This window comes from Brachyhypopomus gauderio, chromosome 4 (genome assembly GCF_052324685.1).
Source record: "Brachyhypopomus gauderio isolate BG-103 chromosome 4, BGAUD_0.2, whole genome shotgun sequence".
Taxonomy (NCBI): Eukaryota; Metazoa; Chordata; class Actinopteri; order Gymnotiformes; family Hypopomidae; genus Brachyhypopomus; species Brachyhypopomus gauderio.
This window is the reverse complement of record NC_135214.1, coordinates 17,686,947-17,705,122: the sequence shown is the minus strand read 5'-3', so window position 1 is coordinate 17,705,122 and position 18,176 is coordinate 17,686,947. Positions and strand designations below refer to the sequence as shown.

Here is an 18,176-nt window from a genome sequence, read left to right as displayed (position 1 = left end):
GTTTGTCCCTCTGCGGCGTCCGTCGTGCGTCACAGCTGCTGTACCCGGAAGCGGCTGCTGAGCAACCCTAGCTAGCGACCCTAGCTAGCAAGCTAACGTACGTGCTCGTTGTCAACAACAACGGTTTTCTGGAGTTGAGTCAAGGAAAACGGCTAGCGGGTGAGTGTACGTCTATTTAACTCCGTCGAAAGTTTGGAAAACAAAATATTCCGCCTCGTTTGCGATAACGTCGGTATTGAAGTTAGTTTTATCTTGGCCTGGTTGAATGAGGAGTTTGGACAGTTAGCAGGGTGACGCTAGGTAGCTACACCAGCTAGCGGGCGCCGCCCTGTAGCTGCCCCACTACGTGAACTACACCGGGGTAAAGAGACTGCTCGACTCATTTACCACCACGGTGGATGCGTGTAACGGTATGTGCTGCAACAAAAGATGCTGTACGCATTAGCGGTTATCCAAGGCGCCCGCCGCCGTGTCCGGCTAGCCAGCTGGACGTTGTGCCGTCTTGTATATCTGCGAAACAAGGCAGAACCTGAGACGAGTTCAGGATCTATCGCCCAACACCAGGTTGTCCAAACTGACTAACTTGATTAACGTTAATTCTGTTGTTCCAGCTGAAAAATAGTATCTAGCTACCTAATACATGTATTGGAGTATTTCACTGTGCCCGATGGGCAGTACAGACCCAAGTCTGTGGTGACTGAAGCACAACCGGCCTTATTCAGCATCCTATAAAAGATCAAAAAACGAGATGCAGTGTGATCCGGACTGAACAATACTAGGCAACTGTTGTCTAGTATAAAGTACTGTCTAATATAAAGTACATGGATTAAAAACGTGCTTGAGTGTGTGTATGTATATATACATACATACATATACATACATACATACATATGTGCTTCTTATAACCAGGATGAAAAGGTAATATAGTGGCCATGTCTTCAGTTGAATCTTGTACTTACTTGCAGTTGCAAAGGTGAATAATAACCACTAACAATTAACTGAAAAACCCTTTGGCTTGTTCTAAGTTTGGAAAATTGGCCCTTAACAATTTAGAAGGAATGTATCCAACCTGATTCTCACTGTCTAGTAATGCTTATATGATGCTTCCCTATGAAGGTCATTTGAGTCCTTGGTAAATGAGCCCTACTGTATCTGAATGTGTAGGAGGAGATTGAGAGGGCAGCTTTGTCATGTGCTACTGCCCTCTCTATTCTTGGTTTGGTAACTCGGAGCAGTTATTGGGTGCCCAAAGTGGCTTTAATGTTGGTGTCTGGTGGTAAGTAAACAGTCACTCTAGGGGTAGACACCCTGTTTTTGCAGATTTGTGGAAGTGGTTAATGAGCGCTGAATGGACGTGGCTGGGTCCTGCCTCTCTCTCCTCCAGCATCATGTCAGACAAGAGTGAGCTGAAGGCGGAGCTGGAGAGGAAGAAACAGCGCCTGGCACAAATCAGAGAGGAAAAGAAGAGAAAAGAGGAGGAGCGCAAGAAAAAAGAGGTGGAAACACACCTAGATATACAAAACGTGGTGATGGATGCGTTTGTCCTTGGTGCTCACTTTAAAACACACAACAGTAACAAAGCCCGTCACACTTATCGATCATGTCAATGTGGTAGAGACCCAATTGAATGTTCCCTGCCCAACGTGGGTAATGGAAATACAATGAGTGTGTTAAAGTGTTGTGCTCTATGAGCTTTGGTAGTATGAAGTCTTGAATGCACGTGTGCTTTTCCACGTCATGTGGAGTGCAGGCGTATTTTTTATTCGCTGTAACACCAAGCCCTTGTGAACACGTATCCCTCCGTCAGGCGGAGCAGCTGAAGGAGCCTGTCGTCCTTCATGATGACTCTGACCTGGAGAAGAAGAGGAGGGAGGCGGAGGCGCTCCTACAGAGCATGGGCATCACCCCCGACGTGTCCGTGGGTAAGACTCCACCCACACCTCCACCCGCCTGCCCCGCCGAGATGGCCCAGTGCCCCCCTCACACCCTTCTCCTACGAGCCAGCAGAACTCACGGTTCCACGGTGTATTCCTGCCCCGTGTGCTGTTGCATAAGATGTTTGCCACTTCTACTAAATATTTAAGCACATAGCATCATTATTATTGTCAGACACATGTTATATGGTTGGGCCAGTCAGGAGATTTTAAGCTAGGTACTTCTGCAACAAATTAAAAAATACTTCTTTTCTGAAAGTTATTGAAATCTTGTGATATGGCTAGAAATACAAGTCCTACTTATAAAAAAGGTGTAAGGTGTGATCCAGCTAGATAGAATTTCTTTTTTAAGGCCATCAATAAGAGGTTATGAATGTTAGATACAGTTCACGCAGCAAACACTAGGGGGCAGACATACTCTAGGCAGAACTTCAATATGCGTGTGTTTGAGGTTCTGCCTTCAAAGCAAATGAGGTACCAGCGGTCACCACAGTATTACTTAATGAAATGTGTTAATTTGTTCCAGGTCAGTATACGTTTGACACTGAATGCATTTAAGGGGCTTGATATTCCTGCATGCCTGATGAGTTTTATGTAGTAAAAATGTAACATTTGTAAATGTCAGCTGACAGTATAATTGTGTTTACTCAGACACTGATATTAATGTTGATAATACTATTAGTACTGTTGATGCTTTATATATATATATATATATATATATATATATATATATATATATATATATATATATATATATATATATATATATATATATATATGCTTTATATATAGCCATATATGCAGCTATATTTGAATGTGAACCCGAATAATAGCAATGAAATTAAAATGAAGTTTCTGACAAACTAAAAGTAAAGAATATGACACATTTATATCAGCAACAAGCTGATACCACAGACTAAAAGTTAAAATTGAAGTTTCATTTACAAGTTGCATAACATTTTCTGTAAGGAGAAAGTTGATTGATAGGATTATACTGATAAAAAATATATTTAGTTTCGTTGACCTTTCCAATCATGCACACAGTTCCTGCACCCATGTCTCCTACTGGCAAATCTGTGGGCACACCAAGCGAGACGGGCAGCCAAGACTCGGGCGACGGCGCTGTGGGACCCAGGTAGCAGCGCCTTCCTCATCCTCATCACCCACCCTTCCTGACTCCTGCTCTCACACACACTCTTTCTCTCGCACAAAACCCACAGATGCACACATTATCCCCACACCTCTCTCTCCCCCCTCGTTCTTTTGGTCTGTATTCTGATATGTAATTGTTAGCATTGAGGAGCTTCGTGACTGTGGGATCGTATATGCGGCAGACAGTCTGTCTGTGCACCAAAGACAAAATGTTTATGTTGTTTAAAGGCTTTGTGAAAGTGGCTTTATGTACAGGTTAGAACAAGTGGGACCTTTCTCCTCGCAGCTCTGTGGTGTTACAGGTGCTATGCCTGTACCTCAAAAATAGCTTATGCTACGTAGGAAAACCCCTAGTGCGAACAGTAAATACATATATATATATATATATATATATATATATATATATATATATATATATATATATATATATATTATATATGCCTGCCACATAGTGAACTTTAGTGTCTCTAGTTTGGGTTACTTTTCTCCTGACATAGGTTTTTGAATCTTCTTTTTTATATATATATATATATATATATATATATATATATATATATATATATATATATATATATATATATATATATATATTAGTGTATGTGTCTAAAACAAATAAAATATTCTATTGTGGAATATCAGAAATAGAAGAAAGTGCCATTTTAAGTTAAAGCTAAAATAGCTGAGCACGAAATCTGATTGGTTCTGAGCTGCCAGGGGGACTGTTTAACCCCTGATTAGAAATTTGGACTCTAGTGGAAAAACTAACCTGTTTTATACACACACACACACACACACACAGTGCAGCCCTTTGGGGAGGTGGGGGGGGGGGGGCTCTCTTCTGCCTGAGGCCATTCGTGTCCACTCATTTCCTCCTACTGCACCACCGCTTCCTACACACATGGAGGTCATTTTTCTAACGGTACACACACATACACACACACTCTGGCATACACGTTTGTGTACACACACATCCACCAGGGTCCGTGTACACGCTTCTGGGACCGCCGCCCCCCTCCACAGCCTCAGGTAGAGCTTCTGCTGGTGAGTCATGGAGAGTCCTGTGATGTAGCCAGCCAATAAAAGTGCTCCAGGGCGAGAATGAGGCCCCGCCTCCTCCTGCCAACCGTGATTCACCAGAGATTTATTGTCTTATGTTCCGGACAATTATACTCCACATGCAGTGGTAAACACAGCCGGCGATGCATACGTAATTCCTGATACTTACGATTGTTTGCCCACCACACCGTTTGTGATGCAGCCTATCGACATTGTTATATCCTCTTGTTAAAATGGTTGTAAAGGCTTGTTTTCTGCTCTGACTCTGATCTTTAATTACCCCCTAATATCTGTTTGATATTCTCTCACTCTCTGTCTCTCTCACTCCCGCTCACTAACACTGGTGCGCTGACACTAACAGGACACTCCACTGGGACTCTGACCCCTCGACACTGCTGCTTCACTCTCAGCTGGGGTACCTCCTCCTTTCTGTTGGCCTTTCTTTCGCCTGTCGTGATGCACCATTTCCGCATGAGATACTCAAAACGGTCATGTGACCGTTCTGGCCTGGTTTTGACTGTCCGTGTGTGTGATCTCAGGCGAGGTGCGATGAAGCTGGGTATGGTGAAGATCACCCACGTGGACTTCCCTCCTAAAGAAGTGGTCTCCTACACCAAGGAGACTCAGACGCCCACCCAGAGCCAGCACAAAGAGGGTGAGTGGCCACCGGGCAGATGCCGTCGGACCCTGAGCCGTCCTGGCCCGCCTCACCGGTACCGACCTGCTCTCTGCACCATATGGAGCACCTTCTACTACCCTGCTGCGATTTGCGCTCCACCACTTTCATCGAACCACCCCGCTTCGGCGGTGCCGTGTTCTTTGTGTGTTGAAACTTGCCCGTTAGAGGCGGACGGTATGGCTAACGTGTCTGGCCCGACTACAGGGCAGCAGACCTCTGATCAGAACTAGGACAGTGCGAGCGAGCGAGCGTATGTGCGTGCGTGTGTGTGTGAAGTTGCTTTGGAAATTATCTGACATAAGCGAACACGGAGATGAAAGCTAAGGGAAAATTGCGGGGCCTTGGGAAACGTAAGAAGGCAAGGAAAGATTAAACTTCCCGAGACACACACACACACACACACACGCAGCCCTCCTCCTCATGACCTACCCCTGTCTCACTGAATGGTAGGGTCCCTCTAGCCAATTTCCATTTAGGGCGAGATGGGGGGTGCATGAGGTGAAGGAGAGCAGAGTTAGTGCGGGAGTGGGCGAGGATGAGGAACAGTAGACTGAGGGATATGAAGAAGTGTGCCATGTCTTGCTAATGCAGGTGAAGCATGTCAACACGTATGTAATTGCAGCTCAGAGCTTTCATGTCGAACCCTGTGTGTGTCTTCACAAAACTCCATTCACTGTTTGGCTCGTAGTGATCAGGTCCTCGTGTCAAGCACATGTTTGGGGGGGGGGGGGGGGGGGGGGGGGGGGTAGTAATTGCTCTGAGTGCATGGATGGGTGGGTGTGTGTTCACAGTTGCTCAGATAGCTTTGCATGCATTACCCTGCTTTTGTTCTGATGGAGGTCTCTGTTCTCCCTATTTTGAATCCTGTAAGGAAATTTGGAGCCCATATAATGAATTCAGTGGCATATAGTGTCCTGTCTGGGCCAGATAGGACAGCTGACTGGCAGTAGTAAATCCCTCCCTCTTACACCTCTGTGTATATTTCAATAACGGGCTTGCATATGAAATGTGAAGTAGATAAAGAGACACTGTAAGTAGCCAATGTGTAGTGATCTTGACATAGTGGTTACAGAAAATGCAAAATCCTATTAACACATCAGGGTCAAGGGATTAAAAGAGGCAGGAGGTTTGAGCCTAGCAGTCCTGGAATGATTCCTAACTCTGGCAGCATCCCCCCCCCCCCCCTCTCTCTCTCTCTCTCTCTCTCTCCGCACTCCCACTCCTTCAGGGGGGGTGAGACTCCATCCTCTGTCTTTTTTTTTTTCATTTACTCTCCCCTTGTTAAAGTGTGCAGACACCTTCCCTGGCATTGTAAAAGTGTGTTTAACGGGGCCGATATCCTCAGACAACACCAGCGCTCCGCCAACCCCCTCCACCTCTCCCTCCACCTCTCCCTCCACCCTTGCCTCCGCCACTGTGTAATCATTTCATCAACTCTTTCGCTTTCCCCTGTCTTCTCCCCTTCAGCCCGCAGGAACATAACAAAGCACACTGGGTGACATTAGGAGGCTTTCACGCCTCTCGTCTCCGCCACTCACAGAGATGGCAGGCGCTCTCTCTCTCTCTTTTTCACACACACACATTTTCCTTCTCTTTATGTATTTCTCTCTGCTCTCTCTCTCTCTATCTCTTACTCTCTCCCGCCCCTTCCCCTCTCTCTCTCTCTCTCTCTCTGGATGATTGAGTTATCGTGGGCTGTGGAGGCAGCGAGGGCGGAGGGCGTCCGCTCTCAGGAGGTCAGCGGGTGGTGCGGTGTAGGAGTGAGCGCTGAACTACGCCACATAGCACAGATGTGGCTGCTCGTGACTCTGGTCGGCACACACGCTGATTAACGTCCTCGATTTGCTCCATTCAGTTCAGATTCCGCGTCTTCAGTCTTCTGCCTGCAGGAGACATGATTGGTCTTCACGTTGGGAATGTGGAATGGAGAATGGCGTTGTGCAGGATTAACGGGAGCATGACATTCTGAGATGCTCCAAACACTGAATCAGAATTTCTCAAAAGTCACTACCTTTCTGAATGGAAAACATTAAACATTGTTCATAAGGAAATGAAAGCTTGTAAATGGAAAATCTCAACGTTCATCTAGGAAACTTTGCCATGGCCTACAAATACCCAGCACCTATAAAGCAGCCAGTCTTCCAGTAAATGCAGCAGGCCGCTTGTAGTCCTGTGTCCAAACAGTGGGTGCTTGCTATCATCTGACCGCTGTTGGACGCGGCGCTCCGGGCCCCGACAGGCTGAGGCCTGAATGTTGGGCGAATGGGCTTCCCCGTGAATATGAACCTCAATTAAAGGTGATTGTTTTAATTTTGCCCCCTCGAGAGGGGCTGTGCTGCTCCATTTTAATCACTGGGCCGTGAGAGCAGCCTCTCGTTTGGAGAGTCTCACTCTTAACTCGGGCGCTCTTAACACCACCCTCAGCCGGAGAAAAACGCACGCCTTTTCAAATTAGACCTATTGTCCGAGCTTGAATTTCTCATTTACATTTACGTTATTCTTCTTGAAGACATGAATTTAATAAATCCTGAAACAATCAATGTGTTGATCGCAGTCTGGAGGGGAATGATGAAGTTTATAAGGAATCTGGAACCAGTAATGGTGCCAGACATTTCACCATGTGTCTACGCGCCAGCTTCTAGGACTTTCTAGTCTACTAGAGTGTAGCTCATCTTAAATGGCCCAGGATGACGGGAGATATTGTGAACTGATACATTACCGAGGCTGATTGTATTTGTTTTGCTTTTGATGGTAGGACGACGGTCTAATGGTGCTCTTGTCTGCCGGACAGGATTTTCCTGCATGCATGTCTGTTATTGATCTGGTTGATGGATTGCAGGTAGTGACATCAGAGGAGATAAAGTGCTTTTTGACTTATAAAGCAGTGTGTTGTCATATTCCCCATTACTCTTGATTGTGTTTCATTTATGTTCACCACAGCTGAGGTCTTTATTCTTCAGTGCTGAACAGGAAAGAGCTCCATTTTCTACTTGAATACTTTTTGGTGCAGTGCTAAGTTTGTCTGAAGCACCATATCCGGAGTTTCCTCTAGATTCATCCAGAGATGTTTTAAAAACGTTGGTGAGAGGAGGAAAATGTCCCAGCATGAATAAGGCCAAGTTAGTTTATCTGGTTTATCAGTGTTTCTGGGATCTACTTATATAGCCTTCTGTTTCCTCTTTTTAAAGTGGTCCAGAAGTGCTCAGAGCAAGCCTGTTTGTGGCCTCTTTCAGTAGTAAAACCCATCCACACGAGTCCTGCCCAATTTAGCCCCCCCCCTCCCCCAAAGATAATCAGACTCCTGAAAATCCAATTCAGAAAGCCCAGTGCTGAGAGCTGTGGTTTGTTTGCTTAGACCCATTGATAAGCAGAAGTTGGGTGTTCAGGTCCTCCCTGTCTGTCTGTGTCTGCGCAGACCTCGTGCACCTGCACTGCAGATCAAAGGGCATTAGTCTTGTTCCCGAACAACCTCTGGACCCGTGGTGCGTTTGCATTAATATATTGTCCTTCCACAAAAGCCAGTGATTACTCCCCCCCCCCCCCGTCCCCCTGCCCCCCACCCCCCACCAAAGGCTTTTATTCCTTAAATGATACAAAAGCGATAATTGGGCTGCTTTGAGATGAGGTGTCGATGGGGAAGGGGATCTGCCATCAGGGAGAATTCTGGTAAATGTTTCTCTTTCTGCGCCCCCTCCCCCACTGTCCCTCTGTGCCGCTCCCTCTCTGTGTACCGTGGCTCTCCCTCTTACTCCTGTGGGGTCACCAGGATCACTAGCTTTTCTCCAAGTGGCCATTTTGGCTGGCAGGTGCATTATACCCTTTATTTTTCAGATTGTCTTTCCGCTGCTAATGCCTGGCAGGTTGATTGCTCGGGCCTGGCTGGCGGAGGAAAGGCTGTGGCGTGCGCTCGGGCCCCGGACTGAAAGACACTGATTACTGTTTTCCTCTGAGCCTGATTGAGGCCCTTGAAAGGAAAGATTTTAACCTTCTCTGCTCTATCCTTCCCTGACTGAGGGCCCAGCGCAGTGAGATGGTCTGTGTCATCAGTGCAACTCTGTAAACTCATCAGAACAATCCCCTGAAATCCTCCCCTCCCCGTTGACCCCCCCATCACCACCCACAACCCCCCGAATCCCGTCTCAAACAGACAGAGGAAGGACAGTCTAAGGCTTTGCCATATTTACCCATGCCTGACAAAATGTGGCAAATTTCTGCAAAAGCATGACTAGATACGCCATAACTCGATACACCATTCCTCTTCGCTTTGCCCAGATCGTGTTAACGTTTGCTGTCTGTGTTTCGTGGGCTTTATATATTTTTTTTCTCTTAAGCTAACAATAAGTGATGGGTTTGTTTCAGATGATGAGTGTGTGTGCGTCGGAGGGGAAGCTCGACGTTTTGTCTGAGCGCAGTGTGGCTCGCCAGCTGCTCGGGACTGCAAGCTGTATTTTGTTGCACATCCTCGCCGTGTGAATAGCCGTCGTCGGACCCCCTGGTGTGGCGGTAATTGCATGGCCCTGTAGTTCCGGAGAGAGTCTTGAGAAGGAGCAGTCAGGCAGAAAGAAACCTCAGTGCCATCTTTATGCCACCTCTCTCCCGCACACAATCCCAACGGAGCCATCTGCCTCGCACCGCCCGCCCGTCAGGTGGCCCCGGCCAATCGGAGAGGGTTAGGGCACCTGCTGCCCGCCCTCCTGCCCCGTGTGTGGGATGTGTTGTGTGTGCATGCCTGTGTCGGTGTGTATTGGAGAAGGAGAGGATATCTGTGCTAACAAGTGCTACCCCCTGTTGAATAGTGTGGTTCATTAACCGGGGGGGTGGAGACGCGGGGGGGGGGGGGTGCAGGCTTGGACCCCGGCTGCGTCCTGACGAGTCCCGGTGGAAGAGGAACAGCTCTTTTGGAAACATGACTGGCCAACATTGTTTCAGATGCTTTGTTTGTTCCAGTGCTGAGCTGCTGTTATCACAGTAACACCTCAGACACAGTGTCTAAAGGGAGTTTGGAGTTCGGCTAGAAGTGTAGCTTCCTCACAGCTTCCTAAACTCCAACAATGTTGATTGTTTATTTCAGTAACACTTTAACTTGCAATGGTGTGGCAGCTTTTCTCTAAAACTTTAATTAATCCTTTTCAGCCAATTCACATGTTTGTTTTACTTTATAAAACCAATATGTTCCAAATCTGTTTGATACACAACAGTCATTCTTCATTGTGATTTCTTAGCCCACTTTCTCAGCACTCTGCCAGCTGTTTTTTTTTTTGATGACTTTTGTCAGAATGTATCGACTAAAACACTTTGATTCGACACCTTAACGTCATACGAGGTGCGTGTGTGCTCTGCAGAGGTAGAGGAGGAGGAAGAAGTGCCCCCTGCAGAACCAGCGTTGGAGCCAGAGAGAGAGGTGCCTGTCCAGAAGCAAGAAGAGGAAGGTGAACCTCTACGGACTCCAAGATTAGTTTTGCGTTGCTTCGCGTGTCCTAATGCGGCTTCACAACTGACCTTCCTCCTCTTCCTCACCAGCACCTCCTCACGAGCTGACCGAGGAGGAGAAACTGCAGATCCTGCACTCGGAGGAGTTCATGGACTTCTTCGACCACAGCACACGCATCATCGAAAGAGCCCTGTCTGAACACGTGGACGTCTTCTTCGACTACAGCGGCCGTGACCTGGAGGACAAGGAGGGGTAACTGGCTCGCGTCACCTGCACCTCGCCACATTAGTTTTGATAACGTCTCATAACATTTAGTTGTTAAGATTTTAGCTACTTTCCGGACAGGCGTAGTGACGGACTCCCTTGCTTGGCGAGAAATGGGAGTCTGGGCCTTGCTAACGCGTCTGCGTGCGTGTGGGGTTCTTTGCAGTGAGATGCAAGCCGGGGCGAAGCTCTCCCTGAACAGGCAGTTCATGGACGAGCGCTGGTCCAAACACCGAGTGGTCACCTGCCTAGACTGGTCCCCACAGGTAAGCGCCTGTCGCCGCGGAGACACTTTCCTGCACGCGCAGGGCTGTCTCTGTATCATCTACACTTTACCACAGTTCCACAGCCACCTTGCAGCTCCTACCACGTCATTCTCCGCTACATCACCACATGACGTTTTGGCATAAGTGAGGCCATTGAGCTTTTCGGTGTTCGCTGTCACCCGAAAACCCGCCAAGCCCTTCAGACATCCCCAGACGAAAACACATTACTGGGGAGCTCATGAATAGAGAAGAAATGTAGCTGCTGCTAGTTTAGAACAACAATACAGCCGCTACCAGCCAGCCGGAAACAGTCCAAGCAGAACCAGCGGGCCACAGTGTCTGCTGCTAGCTGCCATGGTTAGCTGTGGACGTCAGGGAGCAGGGGTGACTTGTACCGCATTTAAGATTTTGTTTAATAGCTTTTCAAACCACAGGTTTGAACTGGGACAAATGGCCCATTTCTTTCCCGATTATGTAATGAAAATGGCTTTTGTGCTGTCAAAACAGAAGCTCAGTCCGAAACTGGGAGGTGCTGCGTCTCGTTATGCATAATGGACTCAGTGTGTTCTCCTGTTCTCTCAATTTCACTCCCCCTAGCAGATGTATACAATCTAAACAGACGTGTATTATTGTTGCATCCGCCATGGTTTCTCCAGAGGCTGTGATCCGTTTGCCGGCCAGACGGGCCGGGCCTGCAGCCGGCCCGCACCTCCCCGGGCTGGCACACGCTAAGCCTTAAGGCCGAAATGCCATGTCACCCCTCCGGCTCTGGGAATTGTTTTTGGGAATGACACTGATTGCAGATCAGCTTCCTGGGTTAGTGCTGAAGTCAAGCATGTAGGAGCAGCCCTGCCACTGTTCTCAGAGCAGTAGGCAGCGGCAGTGCAGGAGCTGGCTGCAGTAGGGCCGTCCGAGCGTCACGCGGTGTGCGCTAAAGCCAACGCTGGCCTTATCACCACTGCTGCTGAGCAAAAGTCGCCCTGCAATAAATCTTGTTGAAGTAGGGGCAATGACGCACTGTGCCTGGCATTTACACACACACACACACACACACACACACACACACACACACACACACACACCCCTCTCCCTCAGCCGATGGGAAGGTGTGTGTGTGTGTGTGTGTGTGTGTGTTGGCTGGAGGTTTTACTGTTTCTCTGTGTGTTCAGTATCCTGAGCTGCTGGTGGCCTCCTATAACAACAACGAGGAGGCTCCTCACGAGCCTGACGGTGTGGCCCTGGTCTGGAACATGAAGTATAAGAAGCCCACGCCGGAGTACGTCTTCCACTGCCAGGTAGGGAAGGAAGGCCCCGCCCCCTCGGATCAGCGCCGCACACGCCAGCACTCCCGCTGAAATAACAGCTCTCTGTCCCACACGTGCACATACCACAAACTCCAGCTTGGAAAACAACTAAAACGGCACGCAACACACGTGCGCACACACACAGACACACAGAGGGTTGCTGTTTCACAAACATGTTGCCAGTTCTCCTTGCTTTGCCCCTTTCTCTCCTCTTCTTACTCGTCCCCCTGCAGAGTCTTAACTGTGACTTCACCAAGTTGGTATTCACATTCTCTTCCTCGCTTTCTTGCGCTCTCTCGCTCCTTCAGGCACACGTGTGCACGCGTGCGTAAACACACACACACACACACACACAAGTTGTTGCTGGTTGAACAGAGGCAGGTTTCCAGCACAGAACAATATACTACAATTTAAACTCTGAGTTCTGACTCATGTAAAGCTCATTACTGGTAGTAGGGGCAATGTAGTGGCCAATGGGTGTAGGTATGGTGTGAGTCTTTCTAAGAATGTCATTTGTGAGCATAGAGCTAGATAGAACTAGTTAGATACCCTCTTCTGTTAACCAGAAAGGGGTTTAAACAGATTTCTCATCAAAATTACATATGTAGAAGTTAGTTGCAAGAAAAAATATCTGATGCCGAAAGTGTCTTATGCATACGTGTACAACGCTGCCTTCATTCAGTCCACACTGATCTATGAATATGCAAATAGACCCCAGCTCTGTCTCTATAATGTGATGCTGTTAGATGACCTCGGTCCTCATCACCGGCTCTGAAAAACTGGCTACCTTGTAAACATCCTGATTTCTTCCAGGAAGAAACGTTCTGAACACCATAGAAAGCTTCTAGTCTATATACAGTACACTGTACAGCTTGCAGGAATTATTTTGATAGTATCAGTGCATGACGTGTACATTTTAAAAGCATCAGAGAAGACGTGCATTGAAACTCCCCACGAGGAACAAACCAACACCATATCTATGCCATACGATGCAATAAACTGGTGGACACGGTTGTCTTTCCAAAAAGCGCTAACATTGACCACTCCTTGACCACAGACCATACATATGACCACATGTGGGAGAAAAATGCCTTCAAGCCTTTCAGGCAGACAGTGGTTTTCTCCACATTCTCCATATGCTCTTGGATGAGCTAACCCTTTTATCGTGACGAGCTTTCTTCATGAACAACCCCAAAGTCATGAGAAGTGTGCTGTCAATTATGGGAATAAATAAAGCCATCATGCAATTCAGCAGTTTGGCTATCAAACTAACTGCTTTAAGTAACGTTTGCCTGAACTTTCTCTGTCAACACCCCCAAGACATATAAAATGTCCTGTCTGCATGTGACTTGAATCATCATGTAACTTGGCAGGCTAACATTATGTAACATTATCTAGCAAACTGTATATCTGTCGTACACAGTCAACGGATAACACAAAAATAAATATGCCAGTTGACCAACATATTGGCTTGTACTCACTGTACAGGAGAACTGGAATGATGTGATGGAATGATGTTGACTGTCAGTGTAGGATTGTTTTTGGTTGTTTTTTAATAAAAACTTTATTAATAAAAGGTTCAGAACGGTGATCTGTAACATGGGAACTGCAAATCAGAGGCTCTTCTGGAAGTTGGGCTGGGATGTTGAGATTTATCCAAATCAACCACCCTTGTTTCTCGGACTCTCCCACCCTTTGGAAACCAAACACTGACTCTGTGTTTGGGTCTCTGCGTGGTTCTGAGAATAGTGAAACTGGGCTTGTGAAGAAACTCGTGACCAGCTGCTTCTCGTATGGTGCTGCTCACTTCGTTATGCTAATGAGCTGGAAAGCCCCGCCCCCAAGCTGATGGAACCGCCTCCATATGTTTGTGACGCATGAATCCCTGGCTGCCTGTATCTGTGTTTTTCAGACTATTCTGCAGCTAAAAGCGGTGGCCACGGTGACGGCCGCTTATTTCGTTTGTAATTTGTCTTTTAGCATATAAAATCACCATATGAACCTTCGCAAGGTTAAAAACTTTATTTTCACTGCATGGGGTCTTTAATAATTCTGCAAGTGAAGATGAGATGAAATTTCCATGGGTTGTACCAGACACAGATTTTCTAGGTGTGTGTGTGTGTGTGTGTGTGTGTGTGTGTGTGTGTGTGTGTGTGTGTGTGTGTGTGTGTACCCTGAGGTGGTTGCTGTGGTGAACATCTTGAGTAGAACCATATGTGCTGGTCTCCAGAACGGATACACAGCTCACACACGCTATACACACTTAGGGGAAAAACTCACATACATAAGTGTGAACTTGTTTTTCCCGCATCATGTGCGAATATTATGGTGAAAAGCCTTTGTCTGCTGAAAGCTGTAAAATGACCTTTTGTCCTTCAGTGTGTGTGAGTAGAAGAGACTCATCAGGATGGTGGAGGATTGTTCTGGGTGGTGGTGGTGGTGGTGATGTGCTTATGTGTCTGTGAGTGCAAACTCAGAGGTGCTTCTGAACATTTTCCAGCACAGAAAGTCCACCTTATCTGTCCACTCATGCATGTGTACGCTCACCCACTCACAACCGTGTTTGTGCACCCAATGCAAATGATTGGGGATTAATATGTAGACCAGCATGGAACAGAAGGGATCCGGTGTTTGCCTGTATGGTGGTTCTGACTAGTTCATGAGTAAAGAAAAATTAGATTTGCCTTCCTCTTCACGCTTAGCAGAGTACCACGGAGGTCTGGCCACCCTGGATTTTGGATTTTGGTGGTTTGAATCAAAGTGGCAGATGGAGTTACACTGGTGACACATGATGGCTGTGTACTATCACAAAGATCTGCGCCTCTCCATTGTGTTTCAGGCTTTCAGTCAGTCACTCGTTTACCCATTCTGCTGTTCAAATGTATGACTCATTCACTCTCTCCTTTTGCCCTCCTCTCTCTCTCTCTCTCTCTCTCTCTCTCTCTCTCTCTCTCTCTCTCTCTCTCTCCAGTCTGCGGTGATGTCCGCAGCGTTTGTTAAATTCCACCCCAACCTGGTGGTGGGGGGCACATACTCAGGGCAGATCGTGCTGTGGGACAATCGGAGTAACAAACGCACCCCCATCCAGAGGACCCCGCTCTCGGCCGCCGCACACACGGTACCCGCACACAAGGCACCCGCACACAAGGCATCCTGAGACGAACCCAAGGACAGAGGCCGCCGGCCGGCACGATTTGCCTGCCGATTAGCGCCGCCATCATTCGCAGGATTATCAGATCCCCCATTTCTTACTATATTGTATTTGTCTTTTCTTCCCCTCTCCCGCTAGCACCCCGTGTACTGTGTGAATGTTGTGGGCACTCAGAACGCTCACAACCTGATCAGCCTCTCCACCGACGGCAAAATGTGTTCCTGGAGTCTGGACATGCTGTCCCAGCCTCAGGTACCCTCAACCAACGGCCTGTTCACTTCATCTGTTCACCACTTCCTCTGTGGGCCAAATGAATTAAACATACAGCTTACAGCCCTCCTGCATCTGTCTGATGTATAAATACTGCAGTATGCAAATTTCTAGATGAGAGTGGGAAATGGCCATGGAGAAGGCTTTTTTTCTTATAGAGTGGGCACCTTAAGGACATTCTCAAGGGAGGGGAGCTAGGGCTAGTGGTCTGGAAGGGCGTCAGGGGTTCTGCACCACAGCTCAAACACCACCTCGAGCCTCAGCTCAAACACCACCTCGAGCCTCAGCTCAAACACCACCTCGAGCCTCAGCTCAAACACCACCTCTAGCCTCAGCGTCTTTTGGAGCTAAATGACTGCTTGCATGTCGCAGTATAGTTTTTAGTGCAGAATTACATTACTGTTACTCGGTCATTCCAAGCGATTTGCCAAACCACAGTGTCAAATGTGAAGCATTTATGAAGTGTTAGCTGAATTTACATCATCCATTAGGGAACCACCAAAGGAGGAGGTTATTTGCTGTGTGTGTGTCGGCGTGTGCGTGTGCTCCAAGAGAGGCTATTTACTGTGCTGTGGGGGTGCACACTGGCCATGGTGACATCACCTGTCTCTTACAGGACAGTATGGAGTTGGTGTTTAAGCAGTCAAAGGCAGTAGCTGTCACCTCCATGTCCTTCCCTCTGGGTGACGTCAATAACTTTGTGGTAGGCAGCGAGGATGGATCAGTCTACACAGCCTGTAGACATGGCAGGTAAAACACACATTCACGCTAATCCAACCAAAACAAACCAGCTTCTCCCATATCTGATTTTTGAGGGCTTCTGGTTAAGGATAAAAAAAATTATAGCATAACATTTTTGAGGGTTGACGGTTCACAGTTGAGGGTCACAGATCATTTGAGCAGACGAGGCCTTCTCACCCACAAAGACATTCGGCTAAGTCTCCCTTCATGGTGGGTGGCCAGGGTTCCCGCCCCGTGTGGGTGAGGTCATGTTCCGACGCTGTCAGAGTGGGCGGGGTCAGCCATTGGCGGGTGAAGGCGCTAGAGTATCCTCAGCAGCTACAGAGCGTCAGAGTTTCCACTTCACTTAGCATGCTGTGATTACCACACTCTCATCTCAACTCTGCTAATACGGCAGAAGCAGCTCTCACTCTGGCTATTTACCTCTCAGAGTAATGAGCAGCAGGGAGGTTGTCACACACACACACACACACACACACACACACACACAATGCATGACTATATGTATTCCATTAGGCCTTTCTGTCATTTTACCGCAGTATCAGCTTATGTCTTTGTATACACCAAAATTCAAAATATTTTATCACATCGCTCTTATTGTGTGGCGTTGATATCTTGGCACCACTGAGCAGAAGTGTGTGTGCGTGTGTGTGTGTGTAGTAAGGCAGGTATCAGTGAAGTGTTTGAGGGCCACCATGGCCCAATCACCGGTATCCACTGCCACACGGCAGCAGGTCCTGTTGACTTCTCGCACCTCTTCCTCACCTCCTCCTTCGACTGGACCGTCAAGCTGTGGAGCACCAAGGTACCAGCGGGCTGCACCGGGCTGCCTAACAGGACGATACGATGGAAACAGACACTTTGACCAATAGAATCCAGTGAAATTGCCAGATTTGTTTCTACTTCAAACGTCCATTCAACGGCCACATTTTGCGCGATACCCACTTCTGGTTCCGTGTGTGTTCTGATTATACTGTTGTGGCTGTGGATAGTGAGTCTTTGGGTTTCTCTCTTCTTTCTGCCCCTGCGCTGACTCATTCTGCAGAATAACAAGCCTCTGTACTCGTTTGAGGACAACTCTGACTACGTTTATGACGTGATGTGGTCTCCTGTCCACCCCGCCCTGTTCGCCTGCGTGGATGGAGTCGGACATTTGGACCTGTGGAACCTCAATAATGACACCGAGGTCTGATGCATGTGCGCACGCACACACTCACACTGTGGGTTAACTGTCAGTAACCCTCATAGTTTTTGTAGGTTCTTCATTGTCAGTGAAAATTTATTATGACTACTTTTAAGGAGTATGAAAAATGCCTAATTTTGGAGGGTTTTTTCCATGTGTGTGTAGGTCCCCACTGCCAGTGTTACAGTGGAAGGTACTCCAGCTCTGAACCGGCTGAGGTGGGCCCAGTCCGGCCGCGAGATCGCCGTGGGAGACTCTGAGGGACAGATTCTCATCTATGACGTTGGAGAGGTGAGCTAGAGCCACATGCAGATCTAGTAACACGGCAGGTGTTTTATTCTGGTTCCTCTCAAAAAATGCCTTTTTCGGCCCCCGGTTGTGCCGCGTCTGTCTCACGGCACCTGTTCCTGCCCCCTACAGCAGATCGCTGTGCCACGCAGTGATGAGTGGCCTCGCTTCGTCCGGACGCTGGCGGAGATCAACGAGAACCGCGACGATGCCGAGGAGCTGGCCGCCCAGCGCCTCCCGTCCTGATCGCCATGGAGATCAGCATCAACCAGCCACAAACCCACCTCCCTACACCCCAACAAAGCATGATGACGATGTTCACGTTTTATAAAAATCACCTTTTTGAGAATTCAGTAATATGATTTGCATACTGGATTCTGCCTCTTCTTTGGTTCAGAGTAAAATAAAAAAAAAACCATAAACAAACAAACAAAAAAAGCTGTGGTCATAGTAAAAG

General features: G+C 47.7%; 1 protein-coding gene across 2 annotated transcripts; it reads left to right on the top strand.

Moving 5' to 3' along the window:
- The first annotated feature begins 8 nt into the window (after positions 1 to 8).
- On the top strand, positions 9 to 18,157 carry dync1i2a (dynein, cytoplasmic 1, intermediate chain 2a). Of its 2 annotated transcripts, XM_077002780.1 has the most exons (17): positions 9 to 159; positions 1,385 to 1,496; positions 1,808 to 1,922; positions 2,979 to 3,069; positions 4,504 to 4,557; positions 4,682 to 4,797; positions 10,164 to 10,250; positions 10,342 to 10,504; positions 10,683 to 10,782; positions 11,952 to 12,077; positions 15,058 to 15,204; positions 15,376 to 15,489; positions 16,124 to 16,257; positions 16,909 to 17,053; positions 17,294 to 17,434; positions 17,597 to 17,722; positions 17,852 to 18,157. In XM_077002780.1, the coding sequence occupies exons 2-17, from the start codon at positions 1,389 to 1,391 to the stop codon at positions 17,963 to 17,965; spliced, it is 1,881 nt and encodes a 626-aa protein (XP_076858895.1). In that variant the 5' UTR covers positions 9 to 159; positions 1,385 to 1,388; the 3' UTR covers positions 17,966 to 18,157. The 2 variants fall into 2 exon arrangements, with proteins under 2 accessions (XP_076858895.1, XP_076858896.1); XM_077002781.1 differs by lacking the exon at positions 4,504 to 4,557.
- The last annotated feature ends 19 nt before the right edge of the window (positions 18,158 to 18,176 follow it).